This window comes from Carlito syrichta, unplaced genomic scaffold, assembly GCF_000164805.1.
Source record: "Carlito syrichta isolate Samal-C Ts95f unplaced genomic scaffold, Tarsius_syrichta-2.0.1 Scaffold308870, whole genome shotgun sequence".
Taxonomy (NCBI): Eukaryota; Metazoa; Chordata; class Mammalia; order Primates; family Tarsiidae; genus Carlito; species Carlito syrichta.
Window position 1 is genome coordinate 212,301 of NW_007252966.1, and position 20,140 is coordinate 232,440.

Genomic DNA, 20,140 nt, shown 5'->3' on the forward strand with positions numbered 1-20,140 from the left:
ATCATATTACCTATGTAATATGTGTGAAGTGGTATCACTTTACACACTTTATGAGATTTTATTTAGCCATTTCTTTAATGGCAAAATTTAATACAGATGTAGAAAAGCCATATAAAAACAATTGCTTGACTTAATGAATTGCTAGAAGGTGAATTCACCTTCAGGAAGAAATCAAGATATGAAACCACTACTCAGGCCAAGAAATCAAACTTTCCTGCTACCCAGCAGTGTTGTATGTGGCCACCCCAGCCATAGTAGCCACAGTCCCCTTCTTTCCTGCAGAAGAACTGTGATGGTGATCATTTCCATTTCTTCATAATTTGGTCCTCAAATTTTGCATCACTAAGCATCATAGTTTACTTTTACTTGGTTTTTATTATTTTTCACTCTACCTTTTAAATTTCTCAGTCAACAATCCTGCCTTCCCCCACATTTTGTATTTTTTTGTTGTTGCATTTTATTGAAGAAGCCAAGTATTTGATATGTAGAGTTTTTTATATTCTGCATTTTGTGGATTGCTTTGCTTCCCTGTGTGCAGTTTATCAGGCCCTCTTCTGTTTTTTTATAAATTGGTATGCAACAGTACTAATAGAACTTTCTGTGCTGATGGAAATGTTGTATATATGAGTTGTCCAATGTGGCTACTTATGACTGTTGAGCACTTTAAATGTGGTTTGTGAGACTGAATAACTAAATTTTTTATTTTATTTAAGTTTAATTTTAATTGAGTTCAGATTAATTTGAATAACCATGTGACTGTAGTTACCTTATGGACAGAACATCTAGAAATTTGATAGGATTTCAATTTGATTTTTATCTTTTGGCAACACTGCTTCCTAAGTGGTATTGTCTTGTCATTAGGAAGCATATAAAGTCTAGTTGTCTCTTTTTGTGGTGTTAGTAGTTGTTGACGCTAAATGCCTAGAACCATTAATTTCTTAAGAATGTAGAATGGTGATCTATTCCATCATTTCTCTTTATTTACTAGCTGGAATACTTTGTAAAAAGAAACTTCCCCTCATCTACTATTTGGTTACTCAATTCCATATAAACAGGATAAATACTTGATTTTTTAAATCAATGATTCTCCAAAGATGACTTTTTTTTTAGTATCATTATTAAGTTATGGAATTTTTTTTTTTTTTTTTTCCGAGTTGGAGTCTCATTCTGTTACCCAGACAGGAGTGCGGTGGCCGGGAGCGGTCACCCAGCCTCGACCTGCTGGGCTCCAGCAATCCTTTCACCTCAGCCTTCCAAGTAGCTGGGACTACAGGCGCACGCTACCACGCCCGGCTCATTTTTGATTTATTGTAGAGATGAGGTCTCGCCAAGTTGTCCAGGCGGGTCTCGAACCCGCGGGCTCAGGCATTCCACTCACCTCAGCCTCCCAAAGGTGCAGGATTACAGGCTGAGCCACCAAACCCGGCTAAGTCATGGATTTTAGTTGGAGTCTCACTCTGTCACCCAGACTGGAGTGCAGTGGCCACTCCCGGCCACTGCAGCCTTGACCTGCTGGGCTCTGGCGATCCTTCTGCCTCAGCCTTCCAAGTAGCTGGAACTACAGGTACGCGCTACCACACCCGGCTAATTTTTTGATTTATTGTAGAGATGAGGTTTTGTCAAGTTAACCAGGTGGGCCTCAAACCGATGGGCTCAGGCAATCCACTCATCTCAGCCTTCCAAAGCGCGGAATTGCAGGCTGAGCCACCGAGGCCGGTTAAGTCATGGATTTAAATATAGTTGATGTGTTTCATTCTGTTGCACCTGTTATCTATATTGATGCTCATATTTAGCCCATCTGTGGCCCTTAGGATTCTCTTCACGTTGTCTCCTGCGTCCTTTTAACATGATCTTAGTCATCCTTGATGACTTCCTTGCTCTGTGATGTGATAAAGTGCCCAGCATCATCTTGTACATTTTTAAGCCAGAGTTAGAATTAACCATAAGAAGGTCCTGATTTCTTTTAGTAGAAAAGGGTATTTCAGTATTATAATCTAGGCATAGGGATGCTTATTGCTATGAATTGGGCATTGTTTCTGAGTCTTCTCAGTGACCAGAACTAGGGGAATTTATAGAGATATTTCCAGTTCACCTTTAGGATTGCATCTTATATCTGTATTCATTCTACCCCTGGAAAATTATTTTCCAGTCAAATCTGGAGCTGATGAAATTGGGAAATCATATAATTACTAATTTGCTTTAACTTGCGTTACCCACAAAACAATATCAGAATAATATGATTACTGAAAATAGTTAAAAGTTTTTTTCCTCATATGGTCTCATTTCTCTTTTCAAAATTGACTGAATTGTTTTATATACCCACCAGCAGTGTATGTGGGTTCTAATTCTCCATATCCTCACTGACAGTTGTTATTGTCTATTTTTTTTATTATAGCCATTCTAGTGTATGTAAAGTAATATCTCATTGTGGCATTGATTTGCATTTTTCTGATGGACATCTTTTTATGTGCTTATTGGCCATTTGTATATACTCTTTGAAGAAATGTCTTCATATCGTTTGCCTGTTTTAAAAATTGGGTTATATGGTTATATGAGTTGTGTATATATTCTAGATATAAGTCCCTTATCAGACACATGATTTGCAAATACCTTCTCCCATTCTATAGGAATTAAGTTTGCAAACAGACACAATAGGTTTGGATTAACATACGGCAAGACCATCTTTGTCAAATACTCTTACTGCTTTACCATAAAAACCTTAAGAAACCTTGAAAATTAATTGAATTAGTAGATATCTGTTGTATTTACTTATGAGGTCAATGAACTAGTAAGTGCCTTCTCTAATGTTAAGATATATTTTATCCTATGGTTATACTGTCTACATCACAAAAACAAAGTTATTTCTTAGGCCCACTTGATATAAGCATATCCATGAAAGTGTCTTGAGAAGTATTTAAAGGCAAGTTGTTGCCTACTACCATTTCTTAATAGCAGTTATTTTGTTGAGTGATTGAAGCATGTCAACTAAGTGCTAACTTTTCCATGTAAGGTTATGAACAGTATCAAAGATTGCTTCGTGACTGGGAAGTGGGAAGAGGATAAAGATGCAGCCAAGATCTTAGCAGAAGATGGTAAGTAAAGTGCTGTATTCTTCAGAGGAGATTGGCTTCTCTGTCCTTTATTTTCTTTCATATCTTAAATAATAGTCAAATTGAAAATAAGAGTAGATTGTGAAATGCATTGGGGAACTCTGACAGGAGTTATGGGTAATAATCTAGTTTTTTCTTTCATGATCTTATTTTGTCCCCTTGGCTAACTGATTTATAAGATATGGACCTTAAAGAAAAGTGAGAAGCTTTCTGTAAGTTTTATCATGCATTAGATTTGGTGTGTGTGAACAATGTACACAAACTTTTCTTTTGATGATAAAGGTAATGTGCACTGTGAAAAACTTAGAATAAAAAGTGCATATTATACCAGAATTCCACCTATTAAAAAAACCTTTGTTAACTTTTCGAAATATTTTCTTCAAATCATTTAAAAACTGTATTTGTATAGACTTTTAGTTATAGTCATACTTTACATAAATTTTGTCATTAAATTTTTTCAAAGATTTCATTTTTATGATTTAAATATCATACTGTAATTCAAGTCGCAGTTCTGTTATTTGACATTTAAGCAGTTTTGTACTTCATCCAAATTATAAAGAACTCCACACTGAAGGACCTTGAAATAATTGTTGGTCACATTTTTAATTTTAATAAGATAGGTTCATAAGTGTTAAAATTGAGTTATTGATTGCAACTGCCAACTAGTTTTTTAGAAAATTATTTATGTCCCTGCAAGCAGTACATCTTTGTACTTACATGTTACTGCTTTTATTCAACATTGAGTACTGTGTATAATTTTTTCTTTTTTTTGCCAATTGTAAAATGAGTTTTTCTTATATTTGTAAGTAACATTTCTCCAAGTACTCATAAATGAGAATATTTATCTAAGGCTGTGGCATTTCTTTGGTAAATTGCTTATTTGTGTCCTTTGCCCATTTTGCAATTGACTTTTGGAAGAGAAAATGTTCCTCATTCTGAGTCTTTGTTTCCTTGTTGTTTCACTTAACATGTTCTTCCTCTGTTTCCCCAAACTTCAATAAGCTACATATTAGGATGGAAGACTTGATTAAATTCAGGTTAAACATTTCTGGCAAATATGCATGTATGTGTATCTAGAAGGTTTTCTTAGAGGTCATCTTAGATAACATTTTCAGTTTCTCCTGAAACTCTTGGTTGGTTTTTTTTGTGGTGGTACTTACAGTTTTTATGTTTATATTTTAACATTTTAATGAGTTATTCTTAATATTATTTTCACAAACTGTTTTACTGAAATTTTAAATTTATTATAGAATTTAAAACTCTCATCTGTTATGTACCTTCTTATTTCCAATTTTGTTCCTCTAATTTTTTTTTTTTAGCCCATAGCAGAGGTATTTTATTTTATTTTATTTTTTATTTATTTATTTTTTAACTTTAAAATTTTTAATTTTAAAATTGTAGGATACAATTCAGGGTTAAGTATACAGATATTCATTGTGCAGGTACCCTTGTTGATGAGGTGTGCCTCCCCTTCCCCAGGCAGATTCCCACTACTGCCAATCCCACCCCCTCCCCTGCAGTTTCCTGCTACTGTCAATCCTTTTCTTGTAGTATTATGATAGTTGTTCAAGGTCCACTTATGAGAACATGTGATACTCAGTTCTCTGTTTCTGTGAAAGATCACTCAATATTATAGACTCTGAGTCCATCCAGGTTGCTGCAAAGTTCATATTTTGTTCTTTATGGAATATGTGTAATATTCCATTGTGTATTTGTTCCTCTAATTTTTTAATGTTAAATTTGCAGATTATCTATTTATTAGATCCACAACTTGTGGATTTATTTTTCAGTTCTATTATTTTCTTCATGATTAGAAAATTAATGGGATCCAGCTGTTCCTTTTACTTGTATTCCATAGTTGTGGGATTACAAAATAAATTTTGGTTACTTTTGTTAAGGAAAGCGCCTCTTAAAAGTTGAGGACTTGCCTGGGCTTAGTGCCTCAATCTGTAATCCTAGCACTTTGGGAGGCTGAAGCAAGTGGATTGCCTGAACCTGTGGGTTTGAGACCAACCTGGGCAACTTGGCGAGACCTCATCTCTACAATAAGTCAAAAATTAGCTGGGTGTGGTAGTGCACGCCTATAGTTCCAGCTCTTTGGAAGGCTGAGGCAGATGGATCGCTGGAGCCCAGCAGGTCGACACTGGAGTGACCATGAGTGTGCCACTGCTCTCCAGTCTGGGTGACAGAGTGAGACTCTGATTCAAAAAAAAATTTGAGTACTGGCTTAGTGTTCAGCTTAATGAATTTTGACAATTGCATATACCAGTGCCTATCACCCAAAGCAAGAATAAGAAAATTCCCATCAATCCAAAAAATTTACCTGTGCACCTTTGCAGTCAACAGCCCAACCTCTGCCCTGGGCAGCCACTTTCAAATTTCTGTCACCACAAATCTGTTTTGCCTGATTGTGGATTTCATACAACTGTAAGCAGACAATCTGCATTCTTTAGTATCTAGGTTCTTTGCTTCAGCATAATGTTTTCATTTTTAATAACTGTTGACATATATTTTATACACAATAAAATACATGTTTTAATAATAAAGTTTGGTCTGTTTGGACGATGTTATATGCTCATGTATATTACAGTCAAGAAATAAAACATTCCATCGCCACAGAAAGTAAACCCTCCTGCTCCTTTGCAGTCAGTTCCCACCCCCACAAACCCATTATCTGCCTTCTTTCACTATATATTAGTTTTGTCTTTCCTGGAATTGCATAACAAAGTATACTCTCTTTTGTCTATGGATTCTATTACTTAAGCATAATGTTTGTGAGATTCTTTCATATTGTCGTTTCTTTCTTCTTATTGCTGAGTAGAATTCTGTTGCATGGATATGCAATCGTTGTTTATCCATTTTTCTCTTGATGGCCATTTCAGTTGATTCCAATTTTTGGCTATAATGATTAAGGCTGCTCTGAACATTTGTGTATAGGTATTTTTGTGGAAATCAGTTTTTGTTTCTCTTTGGCACAAATCTAGGAGTGGAATGACTGGGCTGTAAGGTAGATGGATGCCCAGCTTTATAAGAAACTAAGAGAGTCTGACCATCTTTAATGCTGGACTGCTGACAACTTTTAAGCTCTCTCTCTCTTTCCCTTCTGTCCCACTCCTGGGTAGCTGACAAGAAATCCCAGGTGCTCCCTCTTTTGGTACCAACAGGAGGTTTCTATGTTCACTCCTACCCTCACGCAAGCCCCACACCTGAAACACTCACTAAAGCCTCCAAGCCATTCTCTCTCTCTCAATAATCTCAATCCATATTTGAACTAGCTCAGAAAGTCAGTTCTGCCCTCCTCAGAAAGCCTCATTATGTGAGTCATAAATCTTCTTGCTGCATGTATATTGTCGTCAGTCTTAGCATCCAAACTAAATTTTGGGTGGCAGATCCATCCTGTCTCTATGAGGTGACCACAAAACAAACTGCCTAGCAGTTTTCCAAAGAGTACTTCAGCAGTGGGTGAGTTTCAGTTGTTCACATCTTCACCAACATTTGGTATCACCAGTCTTTTTTGATTTAACCATTTTAGTGGATATGAAATAGTATCTAATTGTGGTTTTAATTTTCATTTTCTGATAAGTAACAATATTGAGCGTGTTTTTGTGTACTTATTGACCATTCGAATACCTTCTTTTGTGAGATGTCCATTCAAGTCTTTTGCCAATTAACAAAAACCAAAAACTTCATTTTAGAGTAGCTTTAGATTTATAGAAAAGTTGTTATAAAATACAGTTCCCAAATTGAAAGAAGTTCGGCGCCAGTGACGACTCCTTACCCGTTTAAGGCCAAGAGATTTATTAAAGCGGTGGTTACAAGGGAAAAAGGGAAAGGGTCTGTGGGGAGAGAGGCAGGGAGAGAGGTGCAGAGAGGGAGAGAGTGACAGAGAGAGAGAGAGAAAGAGAGACCGAGGGAGAGAGATATGCAGGGAAAAGGCTGTATTTACTAGCCTGACAGGGGCCGGAAGGGGCTGTGCTAGGTTCTTATTGGAGGAGCGGCATGGGAGTAGGGTGGGGCCGACGCTGTGTTATAGTCCTATTGGATGCATAACTGGCTAAGGATTGGAGGCTTGCAGGTTTGAACTTCCCGCGCGCGGGAAATTGTGCACACAGAAGCCGGGACCTAGGGCCTTTGTTGTCTGGTGTGTTCTCACCATGCTCGGCGCCATTCTGGGAGCCCCCCCTCTGGTCGCTTCCTGCACCCTTCACAAATACCTCACATGCAGTTTCCCCTGTTGTTGCCATGTTACATTCGTATAGCGTATTTGTCACAGTTAATAAATAAACAGTGCTAACAAAATCTTGCATCTTTGGGAATGTGACCATCTTTCCATGTGCTAAAGGGTTACTTGTATTTCCTTTTCCATGGACTGTCTGCATATGCCTTGCCTGTTTTTCTATTAGGTTACTGTTCATCTTTTTCTTACTTATTTGTAGGAATTTTTTATATATTAGGAGAATTAGCCTTTTGTGGTACGAGCTGGCACATCCCCCTGCCCCCAGTTTAACATTTGTATTTTACCTTTGTGATTCTTTTATGTGAATTTTTTTCCTAGTGAAGTTAGATTTATCAGTTTTGCCTTAAACAGCTTTATCTTATATACTTAAAAAGGCCTTTTGTTAGCTGGGCTCGATGGCTCAGCCTGTAATCCCGTGCCTTTGGGAGGCTGAGGTGAGTGGATTGCCTGAGCCCGCGGGTTCGAGACCCGCCTGGGCAGCGAGACCTCATCTCTACAATAAATAAAAAAATCAGCCGGGCGTGGTAGCGCATGCCTGTAATTCCAGCTACTCGGAAGGCTGAGGCGGAAGGATCGCCTGAGCCCAGCAAGTGAGGCTGCGGTGGCCAGGAGCAGCCACTGCACTCCAGTCTGGGCAACCGAGTGAGACTCCAACTCAAAAAAAAAAAAAAAAAAAAAAAGGCCTTTTGTTTAGCATATATGTATATGTAATATATATATATTCTCCCTTGTTCTATTCTAGCACTTATTAATTCTGTTTTTCTTTTCAATTTATTTTTTACTTTTTTTTTTTTTTTTTTACTTCCCTGGTATAATCAGATTTTTTCCAATTTAATTACTAATTTATGTTCTACGTATTTTAAGTAAGTTGAGAAATATACAGTTTTTTCCAGGTGGTCACCAAGTTTTTCCCAATACTATTTGTTCTTTTCCTAACAGATTTAAATGCCCTTTTTTGTCATATTCTTTGTGTGTGTGTATTCTGAATTTTCTAGTTTACGTCATTGATTTCTGTTGATTTATTTATCATTACTATAGTTGAAAACCTCATGTAGCATTATCGTGTTCTAAGACACTGGTTATTAAAATTGTCGCACCAGTTCCTTTCTCGGTGTTCTACTGATGGACTTTTTAAAGGATTCTTCTGACTATTATCACTTGCTTATGTTTCCATAGGAACTTAAGAATCTTTTCGGTTTCCAAAAACAGTTTGGTGGGTTTCTTTTTTTAGTAGTTTTATTAAGGTACAGTTGGTGTACAGTAAACTATATTATCCAAAGTATACAATTTGGTAAGCTTTCATTTATGAATATACCGTCACCACAATCAAAATAATGAACAAATTCATCACCCCTAATGTTTTCTCATGCACTTTGTAACCCCTCCATCCTGTTGTCTCCCATCACCAGGTAACCACCCATGTGCTGTTATTATTCAGTAGGTTATGCCCTCAAGAATTTTATATAAATGGGATCATACAGTATGTATTCTCAGCATAATTATTTGGAGACTCATTCATGCTATTGCCATCTTCATTTCTTTTTTTTTTTTTTTTTTTGGCAAAGTAGTCCATTGTATGATGTACTGTGATTTATTTGTTTGCCTGTTGGTGGAAAATTATTTCCCATTTTTAACTGTTACAAGTAAAGCTGCTGTGAACTTAAAGCAGTGCCTGGTATGGACGGCATTTAAAAATATTAGCTGATCATGTTATTCTTGTGTTCTTTGGTAGCATATTAAAGCTTATTTTATTTTTTAAATAAAGTTCAGTACATTTCTTGTTAATTTTATTTTGTGTTTATCCTTTTTTGGTTTTTATTACAAATAGGAGCTAGGAGCTTCCCATCTATTATCTCTTCTACCTAGTTTTTGGCTCTTTTTGTTTTTTTTTTTAAGAAACAGTGGTGCAATCATAGCTCACTGCAACTTTGAACTCCTGAGCTCAAGTGATCCTTCTGGCTCAACCTCTCTCCAGTAGCTAAACTACAGGCTTGTGCCACCACACCTGGTTAATTGAAAAAATTTTTTTGTAGACACTAGGTCTCACTATGTTGTCCAGGCTGGTCTTCAACTCCTAGCATCAAGCAATCTTCCCACCTCAGCCTTCCAAAGTGCTAGGATTACAGACTGAGCCACCACACCTGGCCATTCACTCTTTCTTATGTGAAAATGTTCTAATCTTCTAAATGTTGCCCTCCCAAAGAAGTTAAAACCCAAAGGAGTTTTAACTTGTCTGTTTCTTTTAAGAGTAGGACCTATATTTGAACCCAGAGCTCCAAAAATGAATGAAGAAATGAATGAGCCTTTTCTGTGGACTTGTTACTGTTTTGGGCTCTACTCTTACTCCAAATTCTATACTTTATATAATCTGAGATTTTTCTCTGCATGTGCTACATGATTGTGTTGTGTTGAACTTGCATAACTACTCTTTGTCACATGTGCTGTTATAAAGCCAGGACTTTTCTATTCACTGAACTGTTGGTTTGGGGGGAATTAGCTGCAGGGCTATGCCTGCCACCTCTGTGTCTCTCTCCTATAGAATGTCCACTGAAAAAATATAGTATGGATATGTGGATTGGGTTCATTTACTTGGCCTAAACAGATGATGAAATACTATCAATGTTTTTTAAAAAGCAGACATAAGTTTAGAATTGGCATATGTACCACCTGGCCAGCGAGACCTCATCTCTACAATAAATCAAAAAATCAGCCGGGCGTGGTAGCGCATGTCTGTAATTCCGGCTACTTGGAAGGCTGAGGCGGAAGGATCACCGGAGCCCAGCAGGTCGAGTCTGTGGTGGCCCGGAGCAGCCACTGCACTCCAGTCTGGGCAACAGAGTGAGACTCCAACTCAAAAAAAAAAATAAATTGGCATATGTAGTAATGAGAACAATAAGGTTTGAAATGCAAAACACACATTGGGTGGGTGGTGCTGATGTCCCACACAGGCCCCATTCACAGAGGAGCCTTTGGATGTTCTTTTCCCAGAGGAGCTTTATGGTGACTTTGAAGACCTGGAAACAGGGGACATGCACAAAGGAAAACCAGACCCAGATTCTCAGGTACGACTTTGCCATACTGGCTGTCAGCTTTTCGGTCAGTATGTTTTAAGAGAGGCCCATGTTGAGAAATGTAAATCTTATTTGTTATCTGTGTAGATTATAGACTGGATGGTTAGATTCCATTCTGAAAGTGTGAGGACATGGAGACAGATAACAGATTATTTACTTGTTATTCTTGGTCCTTTGCATGTTACCTACTATTTCTTGCCATCGTTACTTACCAAATTCTATATGATTTTTTCATCCATGGACATTTTAGCCCCTGGTTCTTCCTCTTCACTATTCCTTTTGCCATTATTTTATTATTAAATTTCATTTAAAAAATGAATTCCCTGTTCTCCCTAATATTTCTTCTGAACAGTGTCTCTGGAAGCATTTGGGTTGAGGACCCTTGCTATTATTTTTATTTGTTTGGCATTAAGGAATTATGCCAGTCAGATTAAGGAATGACAGTTAATTGTATTGCACATGCCAAACTTTATCTTATGGAAATGGCATGTTATATAGAGACAAAGGCTGTGTTTTATTTTCTTTTAGTGATAATGATTCTAAGATTTTTTGCAATTCCAAAGAACTTGTAAAAATCTGCTTTAATGTTTAAAGAAAATATCTCTATAAACTTTTGCAAAATTTTATCCTCTGGAAATTTAAGGCTGAAGATATACAGAAGGAAGTTAAGGAAGAAATTGACCCTGACACAGAGGAAAGTGCCAAGAGAAAGCATTTAGATAAGAAGAGAAAATTGAAGGAGATGTTTGATGCAGAATATGATGGAGAAAGCACATATTTTGATGATCTTAAAGGAGAAATGCAGAAACAAGCCCAGGTAAGAAAACTCAGTTGCTCTTAGCCTCTTGGCAAGGATATAAAAGTGTCACGAGTACCTGATTTCAATTAAGTTTCTACTCCCCGACCTGCTTTCTGTGCCTTTCATTTGGACTCCTGGGTTGAGATGCATATAAATGTGTTTATTCAGACAGTGATGTAATTGCTTCTTCAGTCAGAAGTTTGCCAGAAAAATATCAGCACCTTTTTTGTACCAAGTATTAGGTGTTGAGGCAACAAAAGAGACTGAGACATGGTTGCCACTTTTGAATCTCCCACAGTGAAATGATTTGAGAATGTGTTCACGTAAATACAAACACTGGCTTCTTATTCCAATTACTGCTCCCTGATTTGAATGGGCAGGTGATTATGCACACACCAGTGCTCTACAGGGAAAGTTTTCTGAAAGTTTTTTTAACTCTTGGCCAGAGTTGAAAAGGATGTGAGCGTAAGGTCAGATGCAGAGTTAAAGGGAGGTGGTGTGACCCTCCTGCTGGAGATGCTGAGCAGGCTGTTTGAGGTGATGATTTCTTGCTCTGAAGTAGACCCAAAGATATGTATATGATTGATGGTGAGTGTCTGAGTTGTGCTTTGTTAGTGGGGCTACCAAGCATCTCTGTAAGCTGGAACATACAAATTAAGTATATGATTTATAAAAATATAGTTGAAAGATTGCTCAACCTAGGCGTTCATCTATTCAAAAGAAATATCTCCTGATTATGTTATAGTCCATTCCAACAACTAGCTGCTTTCTTCACAGTCAATCAGTTATGAGAGGCAGAGAACTGGGAGAAGCAAGGAGGTTTGTTTTCTTTTGTTCTCTGTATTTTATTACTGAGATGTAGGGTACAAGTCAGGATTAGGTACATAAGTAGTCTTCGTGCAGAAGTTTGAGCCTGCAATTGATCCTCACTTCCTTTGGTTTAGGATCAGGTACCCTTTGTGATGCCATGTGCCTCCCCCCCCCCCGTCCCTGTTCCCCTCCTCCCCCGTTTCCCTCCTCCTCCACAGTGTCCTGCCACTGCCGATCCCTCCCTTATAACATCGTGATAAATGTGCAGGACCCATTTATGAATGAGAACTTCTATAAAAGAAGCTAGGAGTTTTATTCTGATACCAAGGAATCAAGGAACAGACTATATCCACCAAAAAGCTTGTTCCTTCAAGCAGAGTTTCCATCTAGTGTTTATAATAAAACATAGTTTCTTATTTTTTCCCCCAACTATTGATTAATAATGTCTACATGTCTTATGACCATTACTAAGTTTCTTTCTTTTTTTTTTTTGAGTTGGAGTCTCACTCTGTCACCCAGACTGGAGTGCAGTGGCCGCTCCTGGCCACCGCAGCCTTGAACTGCTGGGCTCCGGCGATCCTTCCGCCTCAGCCTTCCGAGTAGCCGGAATTACAGGCATGCACTACCACGCCCGGCTGATTTTTTGATTTATTGTAGAGATGAGGTCTAGCTGCCCAGGCGGGTCTCGAACCTGGGGGCTCAGGCAATCCATTCACCTCAGCCTCCCAAAGGCGCGGGATTACAGGCTAAGCCAACGAGCCTGGCTCGTAAGTTTCTTTCTTAATCAGTGTTTAGATTCTAAACGGATATGGTCATAAACTGGTGCTCAGATTTCATCATCTCACTATTTTTTTTAATTAACAATTTTCCTTGAACAGTTTAGAACTGCATATCTTCCAGATGGTTACAGTTCCTGCTGTTTTGTCACAAGGATTAATATACATTTCTGGTTCACAAGGATTAACATGCATTTAGCACAAAGCATAGAAAGAATCAGTTATTATCTAAAGGCTAAGGGAATAGATACATTCTCGGACTTTTTAGGGAGTTTCTGCAGGGCTTGTTTCTTATCTAGGTACAGTGGGGCTCTTTCAGTGATGTGCAGTTTCTTGCCTCCTGCTTATCAGGGGCTTAATATAGATAGTTGTGTTCTTTTCAATACCAGCAACAGTTATTAGATCCAAGGACAGTGAAGGGGAAGAAGAAAAAGTATACACTTATAAATTCAAGCCACAAGCCATTTCTGTACTTTTAACTTGAATCTGACTAGAAACAACCTTTCTAAATCTAAGTGATTATTAGAAATTATTCTAATACATAAAAAATTGGGGCTTCCTTTGGCCTATAACAGTCATTACTTTAGTAGTTACAAGTCTGTGTTGACTTTTGACAGACATGACTAAGAAATGTAAAGCTAGTTCTGAAGCTTTGCTTCAGCCCATTTACAATTTAAGATCACCTAGAGTTTTGTGGGCCATAAAAACTTAAAATTTTTCATTCTGTAATGGGAACCCTTGGAGGGTTTTGAGCATTGGACAGATATTCATGATTGACTTCCCTTTGAAAGGATTACTTTGGCAAGAGTTCAGTGAGGCGGCACAAACCAGTGTTCGGGGGGATATAGCAGTGGAGGTGAGACAGTCAAAACTGGATATATTTTGTTTGAAGGATGGATTAGTACGATTTCCTGGTGGACTGAATAAGGGGTGTGTGAGAGGAAATGAGAATGACAACTGAAAGTTACTGGAAGGATGAGTTGTCTTAAGTTGGGTAGAGAAGCCTCTAGTTGGTGCAGTTTTGTCTGGAAAGATGATTCTCAGGTCAGTTAGGTTTGAGATATTGTTCACATAAGTGGAGTGTCAAGTCTGGAGAAAGAAGTCTAGCTTGGGACTTAGATGTATAGTCTTAGCATATAGATGCTACTTAAAGCCATAAGATGGCTGGGGAGTGGAGCATGGAGACAGAGTGAGAGGAGTGAGACTGGCATGGGTAAGAGGAGGAAGTGACAGTGGGGCCTAAGCAGAGCCCAGGAGGAAGAAATCTCAGACAGTGGCTGATAGGCTGGAGACATTGTGTCAAATCCATCTGATACATTAACTATGATGAAGGCAGACTTGACCACTGGAGTAGGAGTAGGAATGTGAAGGCCTTTAATGAATTTAGTAAGCATTTTCATGGAGTGGTGGGTGAAAGCTCAATTATCATGACTTTAAGAGAATGGGAGCAGATGAATCGGAGACTGTGACTGTAGAAAACTTTTTTTTGTTTTTGTTTCAGAGAGAAGCAGAGACATGGGATAGTAGTTGGGGGAGTCAGTAGAGTCAAAAGAAGTTTTTAAGATGAGAGAAATAACAAAGAGAAGATCTGTTGGAATAAAGTCCAGCCAGAGTTGATTGTTTCTAGTGTGCAAATGAAGTTTGATATTAAGTAGAGGCATGGATGAATAATCTATATTAGAGTTGCTGAATGGGACTTTCTGCAATCATGGAAAATGCACACCTGTGCTGTCCAATGAGGTAACCACTGGCTACATGTTGATATTGACTAGCAATGTGGCTAGTGTGATTGAGAACTGAATTTTACATATTGTGTAATTTTATTTAAAATAACCACACATAGCTACCCTATTGCATAGTTCAGAGCTCTGTTAAAAGGCTGGATATGGACGTAAACCCTGGTAGAAGGCTGATTGTGGAAGTTCTTGGGGTTTTTGAGTGAATTCGGAAACAGTCATTAGCTGAGAGTGAGGATGAGAAAGGAGGTGTTGGATGTCTGAAGGAAGGAAAAGTATGAAATAATTGCTTGGAGAGTAAGAAAAGAAGGTATGAACTGGGGACATTTTGAGTGTTTGCATTCAGGGATCCTCTCAGAATTATCTACATTTGCTATACCTTGGCAATAGAGAAGAAAGCAGTTGGGACATATTTTGAATAAACTGCAGAGATAAAATGTATATTATTTTTAATAGGATAAAGCCTAAATAATTCTGTCTGTGGGTCTTTTATTTAGAAAATGCTCCTTTAAAAATCTTATGTTTATTAAAAATAATGGCATTATGGATTTTTTTTTTCCCTTTTCTCATATATAGCTTAATCAGGCAGAATTTGAAGATCAAGATGATGAAAACAGAGTTCAGTATGAAGGTTTTCGACCTGGAATGTATGTCCGCGTTGAGATTGAAAACGTTCCTTGTGAATTTGTGCTGAACTTTGATCCCCATTACCCAATTATCCTGGGTGGTTTGGGCAATAGTGAGGGCAGTGTCGGATATGTGCAGGTAGGTGCCCTTCGGCTCAACACTTCTTTAGATGTACTCTCCACCAGTCATTTTTACTAAACTGTCTTCTCTCAGATGCGCCTGAAGAAGCATCGTTGGTATAAGAAAATCCTCAAGTCCCGGGATCCAGTCATTTTTTCTGTAGGGTGGAGGAGGTTTCAGACCATTCCACTCTATTATATTGAAGACCACAATGGAAGACAAAGGCTTCTGAAATATACCCCACAGCACATGCATTGTGGAGCAACCTTTTGGGGTAAAATATGATTAAAATAACTTACTTGTAGGTTAAATTTGCTGTGTTATTATATCTTTGTTCTTTTCCTTTCATGAAATCACAATTCATAAGGTTTTCCTCTTTTTGGGAGATAGGGATTGGAGTATATGTATAAAACAGAATCCAAGATTTATGGTTTACTTTCTTTATTTTTTCCTGTTTTGTTTAAGGTCCTATCACTCCACAGGGAACTGGCTTCTTGGCAATACAATCTGTCAGTGGCATAATGGTAACTATCTTAGATGATTTATTTTATAGATTGTGTTTGAGAAATATATCTTGAATGTGGATTATTGTGTACATGAAACTCTAAGTTGAAAATTACTCATTTTTAGTGTTTAATATAAAGTAAATTTCTCTTTGCTTTTAATCTTCCTACATTCTTTTCAGTAGAGTGTGGGAGTGGAGGAGGAGAGGTAGAAGAATTATAATGGTACTGATGACATTTTATATTTCTGTGCATTTTGGGGGTTTATATATCTAGTACTTAAGCAGTATTCACCATGTGCTAAACACTATATGAGGCTCTGAGGACACATCATAGCCCATCATGAGACTATCCCCCAGTCATGCTGGTTTAGCAAAGTTGGTTCACTCCATTGTCTTTTGATCAGTCAGAGCAAGTTTTATTGGCCCCGTGTGACAGAGAAGAGAACAGAATGATAAACAGATGGAATCTGCCCTGGAGATTCGAAATTTAATTTCCCAAAGCATAACTGTATTTTTATTTTCTATTTGATTCCAAATAGATCATTATGGTGAAATGATGTTCCTTATGAAATCATTCTCAGGAAAGTACGCAATTGATCCTCATTAGTTTGGCTTCTCAGTATTAAAGTTTTAGGTTGCTTTTGTTAAAATATTATATTGCAAGTTCATATGTACTCTCTTCTTTCTTAGCTGATTGCAAGTGAAATGCACTTTGATAATTTATTGTATTGCAGAGAATTGAAATTTTTTTCTTGCTAATAATACCTTTTTGAATTTTGGGGTTCCTTTTAGCCTGATTTCCGGATAGCTGCTACAGGAGTTGTCCTTGATCTGGATAAATCCATAAAAATTGTGAAGAAATTAAAGCTAACTGGTTTTCCATATAAAATTTTCAAGAATACTTCATTTATTAAGGTCTGTATATTTTTGAGTTTATAAATATGAATATTAAAGAGAAAAGAAATGCTTATAAAATTTGGGTCTTGTGTTTTTAGAAAAGTATTTGAAATCTTTTATAAACTTGGTTTTTGATATTTATTTACTTCTTTATATTGAGCTCTGTTACTTAAATATGCTCAAATATCATAAGGTTAATTAAAATAGAGATATTTAGTAATTGAGGCTATTGCTTATTCCGTGTGAACCTGACACAGAACTAATATTGAAAATATGGAATTTTATTCACTGTGTTTTTATTTCCTACGTTTTTGGCTTGTGTTAAGGGGAAAATTATAAATTAAAAATTTTAATTTTAAAACTATAAATTTGTCTAACCCTTCAGTAGGAAAATCGACAAAGCAATTTGCAGAAAACTTTACAGGAGTACAGAGAAATGGGCACACTTTTACAATATTTGTGGAGGGTAATTTGAGCAGCACTTACTGAAAATTTTATTAGCGGGGGTGTGTCCATTAAAAACACAAATTTAAGAAGATCATAATATGTTTTCTTGAATATAAAATCATAATGCCACAGGCATTTATCTAGCTCTTTTTATTTTCGAAGTGTATACACCTGAGTAATAGCATTTGAGTTGCAGTCCAGGCTGCAAATTGCCAACAAAGACTGCCTAGGCTAGTTCAGCCCAATAAATATCTGTTTGAGCTTCTCATCCACAAAGATAACAATGATGAGCATGCTAACAAGTATTGATTAATGTTATTTAGGGAAAATGAAATGGGATTGAGTTTTTTTGGAGGTAGTAATTTTTGCTTTTAGGGGGCAAAATACATTTTGATTATTTTATCATTCTTCAGTGAGGTTTTATTGTTGTTGTTGTTTTTAAACCAAGGTTGTATTTATGAACTAAGAGGTAAAGTTTATGATTTTATTAATACGTATTTTTGTTTTCATATACCTGTAGGGAATGTTTAATTCTGCCTTGGAAGTTGCCAAATTTGAAGGTGCTGTGATTCGAACTGTCAGTGGAATAAGAGGACAGATCAAGAAAGCACTCCGGGTTCCAGAAGGAGCTTTCCGGGCCAGCTTTGAGGATAAGTTGCTGATGAGTGGTAAATATTTTTTGTGGTATGTTCAAGACAGTATGTTACCATTCATTGTAGGTTCTAGCCAGTGCTGATTAGCTGCTGGTGTTTAGGTCTTTAGAAGATTTCCCCAGTTGGAACATCTTGTGCAGTGTGCCCATTCAGATTGTGTCTGCAGGCCCTTGGTTCACACCAAGTAAAAGTTTTACGGTATACAAAGTAGTTGGCTTAGTGAAGTCCCTCTTCAAACACTGCACAACAAGATAGAGAAGTTTGGGGTGATTATTTTGTTCTTTTACTTTGGTGAGATGAATATGAATTTTTTTTCAAAAAATGTTTTTAGTAAATTTCCTCTCTTCCAGATATTGTCTTCATGCGAACTTGGTATCCTGTCTCCATTCCAGCCTTCTATAACCCAGTAACATCTTTGTTGAAACCAATGGGTGAGAAAGACGCTTGGTCAGGAATGCGGACCACAGGTCAACTCAGGCTCGCCCATGGTATCAAACTAAAGCCAAACAAGGATTCTCTGTACAAGGTACAGGTCGTGTGTGTGTCAGTAGAGATGAAAGCATGTACTCTACAGACAGGGAATCACACAGATGCTTTTATAGATAATGTCTTACATGCTTGAATTTTCAGCTATAAAATGTAATGTTAAATTTGATTGAACAATTGTATATTCATAGAATACTTTGGAACACAGACACAGGAAAATGCTAATAGTGGTTTTCTCTGGATTGGAAAGGAAACTTTTCCTTTTTCATAAATTTTATTGTGTGTATTTGAGGTTTAAGGATGTTATAGGATATGTATGGATAGTAAAGTGGTTACTATGGTGACATAGTTTTTTTGTGTGTAATAGGAGCAGCTAAAATTTATTAAATAAAAATCCCAAATACAATAGTACATTTTTACTAAGTAGAGTCCTCATGTTGTACATTAGATCTCTATGCTTATTGATCTTACATATCCACTACTTCATATATTTTGACTTACATCACCCTGTTTCCTCTTGGTCGTTTTTATGTTGTCTTTAGAGAAATGTCTGTTCAGGAAATTGGGTTATTTGTTTTTCTGCTGTCAAGTTGTGAGCGTTCTTTATAGATTTGGATATCAACTCTTTTTCCAATATGTGGTTTGCAAATATTTTTTCCCAGTCTGTACTTTGCCTTTTTGTTTTGTTGATTAGTTCTTTTGCTGTACAGAACCTTTTTAGCTTGATGTAGTTCCACTAGTTTATTTTTGCATTTGTAGCCTGACTTTTGATGTGATAACTGAAAAAATAATTTTCAAGGCCAATGTCAAGGGACTTTTTCCATAGATTCTCTTCTAGGAGTTTTACAATTTCAAGTCTTATTTAGGTTTTTAATCCATTTTGAATTGATTTTTGTGTATAATGTAAGATAAGGGTCCAATTTAATTCATTTCTATGTGGAAATCTGTTTTTTCCAGCACCATGTATTGAAGAGACTGTTCTTTCCCCATTTTGTCCTCTTGGATTGCCCTTGTTGAAAATTAGTTGGCAGTATATTGTTGGATTTGTTTCTAGGCTGTTTCTGTTGGTTTATGTTTCCATTGGTCTATGTTTTCATTTTTATCCCAGTACCATACTGTTTTCATAGCTTATAGCTTTGTAATATAATTTTAAACCAAAAATTGTGATGCCTCCAACTTTTTTTTTCTCAGTAGTGCACTGGCTATTTGGGGTTTTTTGTAGTTTAGTGTGAATTTTAGGATTACTTTTTCTATTTCTATGAAGAATACTGTGGAATTTTGATAGGGATTGTGTTAAATTGGTATATTTGCTTTGGGTAGTGTGATATCTTAACAGTATTAATTCTTCTGATGTATGAACACAGGATATCTTTCCATTTATTTGTGTATTCTTAAAATTTCTTTATCAGTGTCTTATAGTTTTCAGTGTACAAATCTTTCATCTCCTTGGTTAAATTTATTCTTAAGTATTTGATCTTTTTTGATGCTATTGTAAATGAGATTTTCTTGATTTCTTTTTCAGCTAGATTTTTACTTGTGTATAGAAGTGCTGCTGATTTTTGTATGTTGATTTTGTATCTTTCACCTTTACATTTATTTACATAGAGAATCATGCCATCTGCAAACAGAGATAATTTTACTACTTTCTTTCTGATTTGGATGCTTTTATTTTAGCTTTTTTATCCGATTACACCTGGTAGGACTTCCAGTACTGTGTTGAATAAATGTGCTGAGGGTGGGCATCTGTCTTGTACTCCATCTTAGTGGAAAAGATTTTAGTTCCCTGTTAATTATAATGTTAGTTGTGGATTTTTCATAAATGGCCTTAATTATGTTGAAAAACTTTTCTTCTATACTTAAACGGTT

General features: G+C 36.8%; 1 protein-coding gene across 2 annotated transcripts in view; it reads left to right on the forward strand.

Annotated features, from left to right (window-relative positions):
- The window catches only part of BMS1 (BMS1, ribosome biogenesis factor), a 55,413-nt gene that overhangs the window by 24,472 nt on the left and 10,801 nt on the right, over positions 1 to 20,140 (forward strand). For both annotated transcript variants that reach the window (XM_008066246.2, XM_008066247.2), the window contains exons 13-21: positions 3,011 to 3,092; positions 10,336 to 10,409; positions 11,062 to 11,235; positions 15,116 to 15,304; positions 15,380 to 15,560; positions 15,752 to 15,810; positions 16,584 to 16,706; positions 17,656 to 17,803; positions 18,139 to 18,314. In XM_008066246.2, coding sequence (XP_008064437.1) covers positions 3,011 to 3,092; positions 10,336 to 10,409; positions 11,062 to 11,235; positions 15,116 to 15,304; positions 15,380 to 15,560; positions 15,752 to 15,810; positions 16,584 to 16,706; positions 17,656 to 17,803; positions 18,139 to 18,314 — 1,206 coding nt within the window. The remainder of the gene's footprint in view (positions 1 to 3,010; positions 3,093 to 10,335; positions 10,410 to 11,061; positions 11,236 to 15,115; positions 15,305 to 15,379; positions 15,561 to 15,751; positions 15,811 to 16,583; positions 16,707 to 17,655; positions 17,804 to 18,138; positions 18,315 to 20,140) is intronic.